This window comes from Phoxinus phoxinus, assembly GCF_949152265.1.
Source record: "Phoxinus phoxinus genome assembly, chromosome: 14".
Taxonomy (NCBI): Eukaryota; Metazoa; Chordata; class Actinopteri; order Cypriniformes; family Leuciscidae; genus Phoxinus; species Phoxinus phoxinus.
In genome coordinates, this window is record NC_136889.1 from 5,738,592 (window position 1) to 5,754,485 (window position 15,894).

Consider the following 15,894-nt stretch of genomic DNA (forward strand, 5'->3'; position numbering starts at 1 on the left):
ATGAGTCTCGGTCCACTCCCAAACAAACTCTGGTGCGGTTCCAATGAAATATGAACGCAACATGGACCAAAGACATGTAAACGATCCAAAAATGGGACAAGATGAAAAGGGACAGGATAAAAAGACAGAATGCTCAAGCATACCTGGTTTTTTTTGTCATAGTCGCGATGTTGCCGAATTACAGTTCGATACAGGCGTCAGAACCACGTCTCCTGCTGCTGCTTTTGACATTTTATAACCTCTTCAAGAGTTCTCAGCAGGTCAAAATACCATCATATGTATTAGGCGCACATGCAACGAGCGCATTTATCCCAGCACACAGCATTGTTTTGGATGTTCAGTAAGTTCCGTCGAGAAATATACGTAATAAAAGCCGACCAATCAGGTTGTGAACATATAAACCATAACCTTTAGTTTCGGTATCTTTAGGTTTGATGTTAAAATGCCAATGTGAACACACCCCAATAATGGTGGTTAGCGAGAACATTTGGTACCTGTGAGTGAGTTCTCACTGATTTCGCCCCTGTAGCTGGTCTGGGTGAAGATGGGCCTGTTGTCATTCACATCCAGCACGGCAACTACCAACAAATCTGAGTCCTGAGCAGAGTGACACATCTCATTGCGGTGTTCACCTGATCGTGATATTCACACAGTCTGTGAAACAGGATATGCTGTGTTGTGTGTTGTGTCATGATATTTACCCTGCGTGCGATGCGAGGGTTGTCTGGGTTGTCTTTGACGGTGATGGTGAGTCTGTATTCAGCCACTCTCTCTCTATCCAGTGGCCTGTTCACCTGAAGCACACCTGACTGGAGGAGAGAACACATCAGTCTTTTCAGTGTTCACTATTACATTACTATTTCCTTGTCTTATTCTTTCCCTCGGCTGTTTCTGTCTCTTACCGTCTCGTTAATGTAGAACGCTCCATCAGTGTTGCCGGCAGTGATGCTGTATGTGAGGAGAGCGTTGCGGCCGTTGTCAGAGTCTTGCGCCCGCACTTGAGTGATGGAGGTGTAAATCGCTGCTCCCTCGCTCACGCTGGTGTTATACGGTAAGTTGAGCAGGACGGGGTCGTTATCATTAATGTCCAACACCTGAATGCCCACTACCACCTGATACAGAAAAACAAAACCACCACATGAATTATGGGAAATATGTAAGTGATTCATTTGCTTACTAATTCACACATAAACCATACTAAAAAGTATGCAAGATAAGAATTTTGTGTATCTGTGCATGCGTTATGTAATAAGTAATATTATGTATTATTGCCAACTTTGGACTAATATTGCCTACAGATGAGGATTTTCAATGTTTTTAACTGCGGTGAAGAATTGAAAAGACAATTGCAGATAGCACAATTTTAGGGAAAAAAACGAATTGCGATTTCTCTGATAAAAACTGTGATAGTGAATAAAAAAAAGCTCCAGGTTTGCTGTACTCGTTTGTAGGGATGCACAATTTGGCCAAGAAGTTTGTGATTATGTGTCAATATGACTATAAAATAATAAAAATAATAATTTCAAAAAATATAAAACAGAAATATAATTATTAATATTAATATTACCATAAAAAGTATTAAAATATATATATATATTTTAATATTCGGTTTTAATTTCTTAATTTTTAAACATTAAACAATCTAACTTCAGAGCTGTGACTCACTCTAAAACACGCATCACAGCTTTTGAGGTTTATTATTGCACTAAGCCATATCGCGATTTTAGTTTTATTTAGATCAATTATTCAGCCTTAATGGCCAAAGATGCCGTTTTATTGAAACTAATTAAAAACATCAAACTAAAGTAATAATGAATTTTAATGTAATGAATTTAGTTTGATGAACTACAAACACAAATGCAAAGTGGTTTGTGGTGTCAAGACGATGTATTGTGTCCCAATAGGGATATTGTCTTTCCATATAATTAAAAGTGTGTCCTTCACCAAAAGTTCATATTTCTGTGCGTAGTAGAAGAATATGAACAGATGTGTGTGTGTGAGTGTGTACCGTAGCGTTGAGCGCTGGCGTTCCCAGATCTTTGGCAGTAATGGTGATGTTGTAATAGGCGATAGTTTCTCTGTCCAGCTCTACATCTCTCCTCACTCTCAACTCTCCCTCAACTGAGGAAATTACAAACTCATCTGGGATAAAGAGACAGAAAGAAAGGAATAAAAAAGTTTTTTACTGCAGACAAAAAACACAAGAAATAGCAACACTTTTTCTGATTGGATCTGAATCATCTGTCCATCACACACACTTTTCAGGTCCCCTGCGGTGATGCTGTACTCCACTTTTCCATTGGATCCAGAGTCGGCATCCGTGGCTTTAACGGTCCAGACACGTGGGCCCGGCTGACCCTCTGGGATATCAAACGGACCTTCGAATGAACTCGGGAAGATGGGTGCGTTATCGTTCACGTCTACCACATTCACCAGGACCTGCGGAACAGGACAGTGTGTGAGTGTGATATAAAGGAATCATGAGGATTATATAAGTGTAGCAGACGTGAACTCACTGTGGTGCTAGAGGTCAGTCTAAACTGAGGTACAGGACACTGATCTGTGGCTGTGACCGTCAGCACATAGTGACCGTTACTGAGCTCATAATCCAGTTCCTTGAAGACAACTATCTGACCCTGTGAACACACACAAACACACAATTAACAGAGCATTCTCAAAAAAAGTGTCATTTGTGAGATATCAAGTTTTTTTTAAAGATATGTTTATTTAGGAAGGATGCATTAAATTGATCGAAAATTAGTTAAGACATTTATAATGTTATAAAACATTTATATTTCAAATAAATGCTGTTCTTTTTAATTTTCTATTCAGACCGGGTTACGTGGGGCTGAGGAAAGAAAAAATAATTTCTTGCATTTCAAACAGTAACTTTTTTCAAATAAAGTTATAAAAATTCCCTGACATTTTCAAGGTTCTCTAAGAATTTCTAAGAATGAAAAAATACAAACAGCGCAAAAAAAACAAAAAAACATACAAAAACATCCAATAACACCGAACACATCCGAGTATCTAAACCAGTCCTTGTTTCCTGTCTGTCACTCTCTGCGCGCCTCACCGTTATGCTATTGATCAGGAACGTCTGGTCCAGGTTGCCCCTGGAGATGGCATAACGGATGGTTCCGTTGAGACCTTCGTCAGGGTCGATGGCAGTAACTGTGGCGATGATGGCCCCTACAGTGTTTGGCCCCTCTCTGAGCTCCGTCACATACTCTTCCTCCGGAAACTCAGGTGCGTTGTCATTTTCATCAATTATACGCACCCACACGGTGGTGGACGTCTGTGGGGACGGAGGACACGTGAATGATCCAACAGTAACATTAGTATATGCACTGTCCTTGTTATATGTTACGTGTACTTACTCTAGGGAATTATGCATAATTATGCATATTGTTAATTAAATGTATAATTACACTGTAACAAGGACACCTTAAAATAAAGGGTGATCCTATTTTAAATACAAGTGTGCATTATATACCATTTAGCAAAAAAAAAAAAAAAAAAAAATCTGTATCTAAAATGTTAACGTGATGTATGCCTAATCAATCAATCAACATTTATTTGTGGAGCCCATTAAAAAAAAAAAACACACAAGTTGACCGAAGTGCTTTATATGTCTAAAAAATACTCAATAAACACAACTCAGTATACAACACTAACCAGTGTCTCAAAAATTCAGAATCTATGTCTAGATCGCAGGGCAAAGTTTATGCTCTTTGATGAAAGTATTTGCATGTTTTCTTCTGAACAGACTATGCACCAGTGTGGAGTAACCTTTATTTGCATAACCCGATGGCGTGTGCAGGAGGTAACTGATGTGTGCATGTATGCCATCAATAGGCATCAAAACTGATACCATGTCTCCCCACAAAATTCACTCAAGCAGTTCTCTCAAGTGCGGAAGCCGAAATCTGGTCAGCTATGACATAGATTCTGAATCTCAAAATCCAAAGTCTGTATAAAACCAATGTATTATCATTGAAATTGTTTTAATAGGCTTTAAAATGACTTGGCAATTGAAACTATTACTGCAGAATAAACTTGCAGAAATATACTAATAAAATATTTCCATTAAATGATAATTATATTTAAATTAATTATTAATAATATAACTACATAATACCACACATTAAAAATTGGTTAAATTGACTACTATAATTCAATGCATTTAAAATGGTAGTATAACTTGTATTTGTAGTCTAGTCTAGTGGGAGGAGTGATTTGGAGGGAGGGGAGAGACAGCTGAGTGAAGAACAGATTCTTGTTTCTATGGTTCACTTCTGATCAATAACTTACTATAAGAGCCTGCAGATCAGCTGAGTTCACAACACACGGGAATAAGAGAAAGACTATACAAGTTTTCTGTCATCACGGCGGGAAAATTTGTAGAGGACTTTGGACATAAATTGAAGACAGGACTGATGGATGTATTTTGGGCTCTCTTGCTCTGCGTTCATTTTCTAACTGCAGTTCAAGGTAAATCTACTATATGTCTGGACTACAGAACGCGTTATGGCGTTTTTTATTTTAAATATTCTGTTTGTATGTGCGTCAAATTGACGTATTTCGCTGTTCAGTCGTTTTTTTGTTGTTGTTTTTTTAGGGTTTTAACATCGTGGTTCAAGTTTTAAAACGCGTCTCGAAACCTCTTTCAATCGCGTTGCGTTCCAAGCGCGTGCTGCATAACCTGCCTCGATTCGGACATTTGTTTAACTGTTAGCCTACTTGTAAAACGTCTAATCGGGCGTGTGTCAACTTGTTTCAAAACTGAAAAAAACAACTGTTCTTTCTCTCATTTTTGGCCCGAATTCAACGTTCAACTTCTACAAAAAGTCTGTCATCTGTCATAGCCTATAGTTTGCTCGATTGTGTACTTTCCTACGTAGGCTACTCTGATTTGCAACACGCAACTTTACTGACATTTACTTCAGTTGCTCCCTTTAATTTTCTGTTGTGGTTTGGAGCCTTGTCGTTTTGGTTAGGTACGTAAATAAGTGCAATCTTACCGAAAAGAAAGCAGTGTTTTGGTGTATTCCGTCGCTGGGTGTACGCTCTCTTGTGCGTCGACAAGTACGGTAACAAGCGAATTACTACAGTTGCAGTGACTGTTTGTTTCATGCATGCATATTACTTTCATTTGAGATTTATCTAATAAAATTATCTGATTGGCTAAAACGTAGGCTGTAGTTAGTGGGCGTTAGACGTATAGCGAATCCTACAACGGTGAACACTTGTTTGTAAGTATTAATTTCGTTTTTAGGGCAGTATGCTACGTAATATGCATTAGCTAGTTTGGTCATAATTGAGTAACGCGAAACCAGCGTTTTCATCGTCTACTAAATGCATTTAGATATTATTGTATGACAATCACGTCAAACAGAACAAACTAATCAGCTGAAAAGAAAAACAAACAGAATCTATAAAAAAATTATGCATAACCTACATAATGTGTGATGTGGTTCCGTCAGAACTCATGACATTTTATAATGATTTTAGTTTAGAAAGTGTAGAATTTTTTTTGTAGTTATGGTGTAAACAATATAATCATTATAAAATGTCATCAGTTCTGATGAAACCACATGTATAATTTTTATATAAGCGTCTATTCGTATTTTTCTTTTCAACTGATTACCTCAGATTTAGTTTGCAGATAAATTCAATAATCCATAGACTATGGCTGGTTCATCATTTAGCTAACATTGATTTTTGCCAATTTTAGAGCGGTTGGTCTAAAGGTACAGTGTGAGGTGTAGATGTAGGAAGTGGCAGGGTTTCTGAGGTTTGTTCCCAGGGGGGAAGCTCTTATTAAGGATCAGTCAGGTCAGATTTCCATACCAGGGGGTATCGATTCAATGCCCAATGATCCCTTCACCCTTATCACAGTGAGGAGGTGTGATCTTTCTCAAAAAAGCCTGATGGTTTCATCTTAACCAGGCCTGAGAAATCAGCATATATAGAGAGACAGGATCCCAAATGGAATGAGACAGGAGACTGTGGATACTGCACTGGGATTACATTCCTGACCCCCTGGGTTTTAAGTCCCTATGAGAGGCTACATCCACAGCGTCTTCTCAGTAAGAATATGAAGGGGACAAAATGATCAACTGAGAACTAAGAAAAAAATAACGCAAGGGAGGAAGAATGATGCATTGATGCGTATTAGTGGTGCTTGCTAAAGGAAACATCCCTATTGTGCCTTTTTCCAACCTGCCCCCATGATTTCAAAAAGATTGTTCATTTAATAATAATTCCACAAAATATCATTGATTTTGCTTCTGGAAACAGTTTGTTCTGGAAAAAAAACAATGTTTTAATGCATGAAGCCGAGGAGTTTCTGTAATGGGGGGCAGATGCTGATCTACAGGAGGTTCAGGTGAAGTGGGACAGCCCCTCACAGTCATGCTCTCTGCAGATGGGAGGGGGGTTCTTAGACCCCCGTGGCTTTCATTAACACCTTGTAATGAGGCTCTTACATAAACAGTGATAGCGAGAAATGAGACCCACACATGTAGGTGGGGGCTGCCTTTATTTAAGGAACATTCACAAAAAATGTCGACCATGAAAGACTAAATGAGATATGAAGGCAGAATGCCTGAGCTGCTCTTTTCCATATAATACACACATAATGTCAAGCTTCAAAAAGGACAAAAAGCAGCATAATGTCCACAATATTCCAGGATTTCTGAAGTCATATGATAGTTTTGTGTGAGGAACAGTCCATTATCTTCCCCTTCATCAAAATTGAATTTGCATTTGTGTTCAATTCCAAGTGTCTTGAAAACATTGTCAAACTTGGTTTGATGCATCTCACTTATTATGTAACTGACTGTTTGAAGAGAAGTTATGATGTCAGTGAATGATCTATTATATAAAATGTTGTTGACTATATTTTAATTGTGTTTTATAACTTTTTGGTGTCATTTGGGATCTTGGCAGTATAAATAAGCATTTATTTGTAATACAAACAATCTAAATCTCTCTTTAAAGAGGTTTCAATCTTTAAGTAACAATCATATACATTCTTCCTCTATAAAATGAAGCAGATTCTGGATGGTGGTGCATGTCAGCGGCATGTAAATATGATCATTCTTCATATACCAGTAACAAGGAGCAGGATGGATGCTGATGTCCATGTAAATTCAGTGGCACAGATGCTTTTGTGTTGACGTCACAGATAAGCACAGATAAACACATTTGCAGACAGATGTCCTCAGGCAGGGGACATTTCATTATTAGTTCTCTGTCTCTGGCAGATGAGTCTGAGTTCTGGGCTCAATTCAAGTTATGGTCAGGCTTTTTGTGCTTTTAAAGCAACAGTTTGGATTGGCTCGGTCTCCAAAACACTCTCTAACGTGCCTTTGATCCAACCACGACCCAGGACTCAGAGACGTGCCGTTTATGTACAGAGTGCAGAGTAGTATTTCATCCAGTCACAACAGAGACGTGTGGAACCGCTGGCAGCTGCCAGAGCGGATTCCCAGCGCAGGATCTCACGGGGTGGGAAATAAAGCCTGAACCGGATAATTACGAGCGCTGATTGGGAATATGAGGACGGATGAGGTTTATAGGGAATAGTAGGGCAGGAGGGGGTTGAACTGTATTGTGTCTGTGAGAGACAGGAATGGACACACCGCCCTGAGCTGCACTTTATCACACAGACGCCGTTTCCTATTGCTCTTCCTGACACTCATTCACACACACACACTCAAAGTTATGTACATGTAAGACACTCAGGGCATAAAGAAGCATTTGCACAGACTGCACATTAAGGTCAACTACACATGCATTGATAGTAGAGGGCGGCATATAATGACGTGCAGCCATGCATTCAAGCGGTCAAGATCTGGGACAGTCACATAAATATTTATCCATTCATGAGAAATCTGTGTTTTTCCCCATTTCCTTTGCCTTGTCCATAAACATTCAGCTCTGGTTCATTGTGTGTGTAATTAGGGTGTATGTCTGTTTGGTCTATTACAGGATAGGAAACAATGCACTCAGTGCCACCCTTTTATTCTACAACACACACACACACACGCAACCACCCACCCACCCACCCACGCACAAACGCGCACGCACGCGCGCACACACACACACACACACACACACACACACACACACACACACACACACACACACACACACACACACACACACACACACACACACACACACACACACACACACACACACACACACACACACACACACACACTTAGTGCCAAGAGCATCATAGTTATGGATAGAAGAAACAATAGCAGTCTAAAACACCTGTTGTTTGTTCACTAATGTGGTGGAAATGCATTTCTCCCATTTCTTCTGGGTTTAAAATAATGGATTATAAATTTGTATATAAAATAAAAATAAAATGAAGCATTTTTTCAACAATTGTTGGGTTGATTTGAAATTATACAAATAAGATAAATAATATATAATATAATAATATCTAACAAATGTCTTCCAGTGACACTCATACACGTTTAAACGTGTGGCTTAAAATCTGACACTGAATAAACATTTTTAAGTAAAAGGTTAATGCTAAAGCTGTGCCACAAAGTCACCACTGTAAACAAACTCTGATAGAAATGCACATGTGGTCAGCTGGCACACACTCTAAAAGGAAATAACCAGTTGAGCTCAAGAAATCCATGTTGTCAAATACAGATATTGCAGTATGTCTCTGCCTTTGCAAACATCTAGTAAATAAATAAATAGGTTGCCATTTAAAATAAAAATGTAAAATTCAGAATTGTATGTGTTTGCATGTATTTCCATTCTTCGGGGGAATTAACTTACAAAAGCTTTACAGTTACAGTCTACTAGTACTAATATATGCTATATATATATTAGTAGTAAAAAGTACTTTTAAGATCCAAAACTTTGCACATTTTTGATATTAAATGTATTTGTTTGATTTAAATATAAAATATCCCCATTTCCTCTTTCTGTCTCTCCAGCGAGCGGTGAGCATCACTCTCTAAGTGTTTCTGTGCCCCATCGGAACTACGAGTGTCCTGAAGGGGCCAATGTCACCCTGAAATGCATTCAGTCCGGATCCAAGGCTTACCCGAAGGACAAGTTGTGGAGCACCTGGCTCTTCACGCCTCGCTCAAAGGACCGCTGCCACAAGGGCGAACACCCGCGCGGGTCCAGTCACACCAACCGCTCTCTGGGAGTGGAATACATCAGCGGTGAGAAGATCTTCTCCATCTTCTTGCAGACCGTCAAGCACAAGGACCAGGGCAAATACTGCTGCCTGCTTGTGGACTTTCATGACAAGCACAAGGAAGAGCAGGAGGCCCATGAGACGATCTACCTGACTGTGGTGCCAAGTAAGTGAGCCAGGAGAGCGGTCAGGTGGGACATTCATGTTTCCCCTTCGCTCTTGTGAGATCTTAATGTCACATGTTTCCACAGCAAATGCAAATACTCGCAACGGCAGTCTGAAGTGTTCGGAGTGGTCTCACATTCCTTCAGATGGTACGTTCAACAACACAAAAACAATATAGAGGCCCTAAAAAGTATTAGGACACATACGTCACACTTAAAAATGTCAATCAAACCAAGATGGCATCTGCAAACAAATGATGCTACAGATTATCTCAGAACTAGCTTCTATTTTTGCTCAATGAAAGTTCCCCTGAAGTTCACTAGTATAGTTTTGAGAATATGACACATGTATAATTATATTATATGTGTATAATTACAAATGTCGGTGTAAAAAAAAGACATTGACTTTAAATTGAAATACCCAAACTCTATTTCAGTGCCTAGTAAAACTAGACTGAGTGGTTAGGTAATCAGAAGTTTTTGTGCTGCAACATGGTGTACAAGATGGGGTGGCTGTTTAGTAAAGTCACCCTTAAATCTATCGTTTCATTCTCTAAACCCCAAAATGTTCTGGCTGAAAGATGAGCTTGCGCTATCTGGTTATATAATATATGCAAACTGGCATCTAATGCAATGGCATTCACTCATTTCTAAGTGTGGCTTTAAGTGTCTCGAGTACTTTCTGGGCTGATTCACTGCAGATTTCTTTTCTCTTTTTTCCACCAATAACGTCTCTCTCTCTCTCTTTTTCAGACTCAGTGGCTGAAGGTCTCGCTATCGCGGCCTGCGTAGCTTTCATTCTGTGCCTCCCGCTCATACTGATGCTAGTTTACAGACAGAGACAAACAGTAGAGCGACACAGGCGTGAGTACACACACACACGCACGTAGACTCATGTTTAGCTCACACACTTACTCTGACCTATATTGTGTGTGAGAGAGCGTTGCACATTCTGCTGATGGCAGTACAGTAGCTGCACTAATTGTTTTAAGACTGCATTTCCTTTCTCGCCATAAACCATTTCCTGTTCCTGTTTTTCCCAGGTTCACATGAGCTGGTGCGTATGGACAGGTGAGTTTCCACAGTGACCAAAAAACTCAATAAGGGATTATTTAGCTGAATCTTGCAAAACTATGTCCAAATTGCATTTCAATATAAGATTTTTTTTCTATTGCAACATTATTTTTTTGATAATAAAGTAGCACGGTAATAATAATTTTGAAAATAAACATATTACAAAAATGGTTAAAATTAATTTATTTTTTACAATTCGTATTATTCTCAATGTTGATTCTCATTACTGTATCTTTTAATTATAAAGTGAAACAATTCTAAAATAAAGCACAAAGGCAGTACAACAGATGCTACAAGTGTAATTTACTATTATGAGTGATTATTGTTTACATGAAATCATATTGTAATGAGAATTTGGGGGAAAATATGCCTAACTGTCATGAAAATAATTTAAATGCAAAAAAAATTAATGGCTGAAATGGCAGGCTAATTATTCTATATTTTTTATATATTAATATGCAAAATATGATTTCTTATTAGTTCATATTTTTTTGTGATGAAACATGTTTCTGACATGTTCTTGGCAGGTTTCATGATATTTAAATAAATATATACAAATATTTTTATTAAACCTCTGTCTCTCTCTCTCTCTCTCTAGTGAAGCACAGGCGCATGAGAACCCAGTGTTTTTGGGCGATTCTCCACAACCTAAACCCCGCACTGTGTCCCAAATCATGATGAGGCAGTCCTCTGAAACAGGACGCCACCTCCTGTCGGATCCTGGAACGCCACTCTCCCCGAACATCCAAGGGGAAATGTTCTTCCCAGCACAGGGTACGACACAAAGACACAAACATGAAACTGTAATCCAATTTCAAAAGGTTGTCACCGTGACGTAGGTGACAAGATGTGGAGGAACACTACACGCACAGACACACACATGACGATGGTGCTTAAATGTGCACACAACACACAAACAGAAATTGTTTTTCTTGAATATTCTTGGTAGGCACAACTGTACCCACACGTTTCAGTGAAAAAATAACACGCATGCAAATCTGCAGACAACCAGACAAAACACAACTAGAGTCTCGTGTGTGTAGGCGAACGTTTATGAAGTCCAGCTCAATCTCCACACACGCCTCCTCGCATTTAACCTTTAACTCAGCGGAATTTACAGAATGTCAATTTCCCCTTTTCTCCCTCATTTCACAACACTCATTTCTGCTTCTCTGATGGCAAGCCGGATTCTGAGAAACTGAGAACGTGTGTGTGCATACGTGTCTACTTTCATGTGTGTTTTGTTCATTATACATGATCAACTGGCACATACAGACAGTTCTGTATTCCCACACAGAAACGTTAATGTCAACGTTAAACAAGTTTACAACCCATTTGACTTCCTTAATGTGACTCAAAGTGGACCAAGTGACATTTTCCTGACAGAATTTTCAGCGATAAAGATATACGGTGGGACTTAAAGGGGCTATGTGGAGTTTTCAGCGGCATCTAGCGGTGAGGATTCAGATTGCAACCAATACGTTTACAAGCGAGTGCTTTTTATTTATTTATTATTATTATGTGGAGTTTGTGTTGGAGTCTGTGTTGTGCTGGTCGTTTCTTAGTATTAGCAGACTCCATGTCATAAAGTTGCAGTGTCGTCGCTGTTGAGTGCAAAGTCAGTAGACGAGGCGAGAGGCTCGGGAGCACACATGCAGGTCTCAGTCACGTCACTGGATTTCGCGGCAAATCCGACCCGGAGCCTTCACATAGAAATAGGAATACCGGTACTTGCTTTCAGATGTAATAACAAAACCCGCCAAGTGAATCATTTGATTGTGACATTACAACCCCTTCACACACAGGCAATAAAAAATTGATTAATTTTAGTAGAAAAACTCCACCTAGCACCTTTAATTTTATTGTTAGGGTCAGGAAAAGTAAGCGATACATATGCCAGCCGGAAAGGAAAGACGTATTCGAGCAAGATATTGTATTTTGGTGAAAAATGTCAAAAACATTTTTTTTGTGCTGTCATTTTTCAAACACACAATATTTAGCATAATATCCAAAAATGTATTTTAAAGGAGTCATATGATGCTTTTTATTGTTTTCCTTTACTGTGTAAATTAGCTATTTTAGCATGTAAACGATCTGCAAAGTTACAAAGCTCATATTCTCCCGCAAAGGGATTTATTCTAACAGAGAACGCTGCTCCAGACCTGCCTAGAACGCCTCGATCGAAATCCAGATAATACTTCCTCAAACGTCTATGTCATAGTGTGAAATATTAGCATAATGTTCGCCCAAAGGCATATGCAAAGAAAAAAGATGAGGCGTCAGTGAATTGTATTGTCATCATGTCGTGGAGACACTGTGTGTTTGGATACGAAAGCAAATTTGGATTGTTTGGCTTTCTGAAATAGGATGAAATAAGAAATCAGAGGGTACGACTTAATTATAAAGCTCTTCCCAAAAGTTTGCTTGTGCACAGTGCATTTTACAGAAGACCGCTTTATACAGACTACGTTCGACTGTGAAATGTTCTGCTGAAATCATGCTTTTAAAGTTGGTTCCTGATTGGCTTGATCATCCACGTTTTCAGAATCCGACTCAACTGATTAATGCAAACATTACTGTGTTTGCAATTGCTTAAAGCCTTGGAAGCTGAAGCTTGCGATCATGGTAAGGTTACATTTCCAACACACGCTTGAGGTGTTTGGCCAATCACAACGCCAAATTTCAACATAATACCGGTATACATACAACTTCCCTGTAGCTCAAACACCAGTTTGATCATGGGGTCAATTCCCAGGGAATAAAAGAACGTAATAAAACGTATTCCTTGAATGCAATGTAAGTTGCTTTGGAAAAAAGCACATGCTGAATGCATAAATGTAAAATAACTACGGAACAATATAAAACTACTATGTAAACATACATAATGGAAAGCTCCCCCCCAGACCATTCATTAACACGAAGCTGCAAAAACATTAAAATCTACAAATTTACACTGGACTGTCAGACATCACTCATTTCATATGTAACGGAGGGCATTTATATAGAAGTCTTAAAGGTAGAGCAGCAAAAACAGACTAAACGTACATTTTAGCGGTGCTAGACAGTGCTAGACAGAGTTTATGCCTCCCTCTCTGATCTCTTTTCCTCTTTTCTTTTCCAGATCCCATCCCTGAGTCTCCCAACTTACTGGATTGAAAGGCGTCATGTTCACCCCCTCCCCAGAAACACCTAGTGCTTCTTCCTTCTCTTCCACATCATCATGCCTCTTCTCTTCCGGTCTTCTGCAAGGATGATAAGGAGAGACCGTCCCCCAGAAAATGACAACTGAACTCAGCTCTTCGCTATTAGGATGGGACCCCTTATCTGATGACGTCTGTGTCTGTCTGCTGACTGTCCCTGAACGGGTTTCCAGAGAAGAAAATCTCACAAGTTAGGGAGAGCACGGTCACAGGGAATTTTTGGGAAGAAGATCCAAAGATGCCCTTGTGTGCCATGAGTTGAAAACTAGATTTCAGCTAAGCTGTTTGCACACTTTTTTGTTCGTCCCGTGCTTCGTGTGTCAGTCACACTGAGGCTTCATTTGCACTTAAATGACTATTTTCCATTCTTTCTTTCTCTCTTCTCTAATCTGTCTATTCCCATTCTCGTCTCACTTTTCCACTTAATCATTCTGTTCATCCGCTCTCTTCTAGAGGTCAAGGATGTATTAAAACCTCATCCACTCCTGTTTTACACATCCTAGTACTTTCTCAGTACCTACTTGCTCAAAAGCTGGTCCCAGATTTGGTGCTCAACCGGGGAATCTGCAGATCTTAGAAATGGCCGGTTTTTCCGGCTTGAGAGCCGAATGACGATGCACATGACTGTTTGTTTCAAAGTTTTAAAACTCATTTTACTTTAGAAACTTTATATACCGGACCCAGATTGGGACCAGCACTGGCATCGTGTCGATGGAAAACGGATGTTCTCAGTAAACTCACCGTCAGACCTGCTGAGAAACAATGGGCTTTTTTAAACCCTTTCACAGTGAGTGTGGTGCTTGTATGATACATGTAGCCTTTATGATGCAATCTGTAAGAATGAGTGCAGTTTTTTTGTGGTAAATGTTGCATCGGTGCCAATTAAACACAATGCGTACTCTCTTTTACGTCTTACGTCACCTGTGGCTTTAAGGGTCTGAGGGCTCATAAAAGAAGATTTTCTATATTTTGTATTGAATTTTAATCTGATGTGTGCTTGCGTGTGTGTGTGCGTGCGTGTGAGTGTATATTCTTTTTTCATTAAATGAAAAAAAAAAGCAAAGCAAAGAGCTGGTAAGCATTTTCAGGAAGCTTAAAAGTTTCAATCCACTGCCAAACAGAGTGCCAAAACCTTGCTTTGTGTATGAATGAAAGATTTGTTGGTGAATAATTGCAAATCCACACTGTAAAAATGCTGATAAATACGTCACTTTACCAGTTTGTATATTTGAAGTTGCACATGTGCCTGTACAAAGGTAGCACAGTATATGTAGCTCTTGACGATGCTGTGACACAACTGCTGATTCCATTTGCTTATATTTCTTTTTTTTAAATACAAATAAATAAAACATTCTGGTGAGAGCTGAGAGTCCTTGTGCTGTGTTTGTGCAATAAATAATCTCTTTAATCACACGGAACTGTCCGAGACAGCAGGCGGAAACTTACCCGACCTCTACTAAAAAAAAAGAAAAAGTTTAACTAAGATGAACCTGTTCATCTCTCCGTTTAATTGGAATCATCTGAAATACAACATATCCCTAAAAATTAGTTTCAATCTGCTGCTTTTTAGAAAGTGGATCCAGACAACAGAGGACTAAAAGTCACACTTGATGAAACCCAGACCGCTGTGAGGTTCACAACAGGAATCAACGAGCTCTTAAGAGTGCAACTTCCTGTTTCAAAAATAAGGCAGGTTGTGGTTTCCTGTTTTTGCTGTTTGGTTGTTCAGACTGGCTTTTAAAAAAGCAAGCATAGTATCTTATGTTTAGAGAGAAAAAAAAGGAACAAGACAAAGGAAAAAAACTGTCAAAATCTGTTTACAAGAAGTTGCAGAAACTTCTGATGTCCTATTGTAAGGGTGGGGTTAATCCATTGGGATCTGACTGGATCATAAAATGTAGGTTATCATACTATTTTTCCCCACCCATGTGGCCTTGGTAATGTCAGGAAAAAAGAAGAGTAATTTAGAGATGGAGATTATTTTGATGAAAGATTACAAAGAAAAACAGGCAGCTAACGCACACACACACACTTACTGATAAAGGTGGCGTGCCATCATCTTCCACAGTCACAGAGAGTGTGTACTGCTGCTGTTTTTCTCTGTCAGGAGGTGACGGTCGGGTCACTATCTCTCCCGTCATACGGTCTATTCTGAAGGTCAGGTCCTGGTTCCCACCAGTGATGTAGTACGACAGCATGGCGTTGGCTCCGATGTCACGATCCGTCGCTACGACACGCAGGACCGATGTACCACCCCCCACATTCTAAAACA

At 39.4% G+C, this 15,894-nt stretch overlaps 2 protein-coding genes across 2 annotated transcripts in view; one reads left to right on the forward strand and one right to left on the reverse strand.

The window, feature by feature from the left end:
* cdh23 (cadherin-related 23) overlaps positions 1–15,894 on the reverse strand; it is a 221,557-nt gene that overhangs the window by 21,177 nt on the left and 184,486 nt on the right. Inside the window, exons 36-43 of the mRNA XM_079634138.1 lie at positions 15,659–15,886; positions 3,077–3,298; positions 2,517–2,636; positions 2,259–2,439; positions 2,009–2,142; positions 903–1,112; positions 702–809; positions 495–597 (exon numbers count right to left, since the gene is read on the reverse strand). Coding sequence (XP_079490264.1) covers positions 495–597; positions 702–809; positions 903–1,112; positions 2,009–2,142; positions 2,259–2,439; positions 2,517–2,636; positions 3,077–3,298; positions 15,659–15,886 — 1,306 coding nt within the window. The remainder of the gene's footprint in view (positions 1–494; positions 598–701; positions 810–902; positions 1,113–2,008; positions 2,143–2,258; positions 2,440–2,516; positions 2,637–3,076; positions 3,299–15,658; positions 15,887–15,894) is intronic.
* vsir (V-set immunoregulatory receptor) lies at positions 4,242–14,984 on the forward strand. The gene is made up of 7 exons (XM_079634139.1): positions 4,242–4,494; positions 8,976–9,350; positions 9,436–9,498; positions 10,102–10,212; positions 10,392–10,419; positions 11,021–11,196; positions 13,544–14,984. The coding sequence occupies exons 1-7, from the start codon at positions 4,440–4,442 to the stop codon at positions 13,576–13,578; spliced, it is 843 nt and encodes a 280-aa protein (XP_079490265.1). The 5' UTR covers positions 4,242–4,439; the 3' UTR covers positions 13,579–14,984.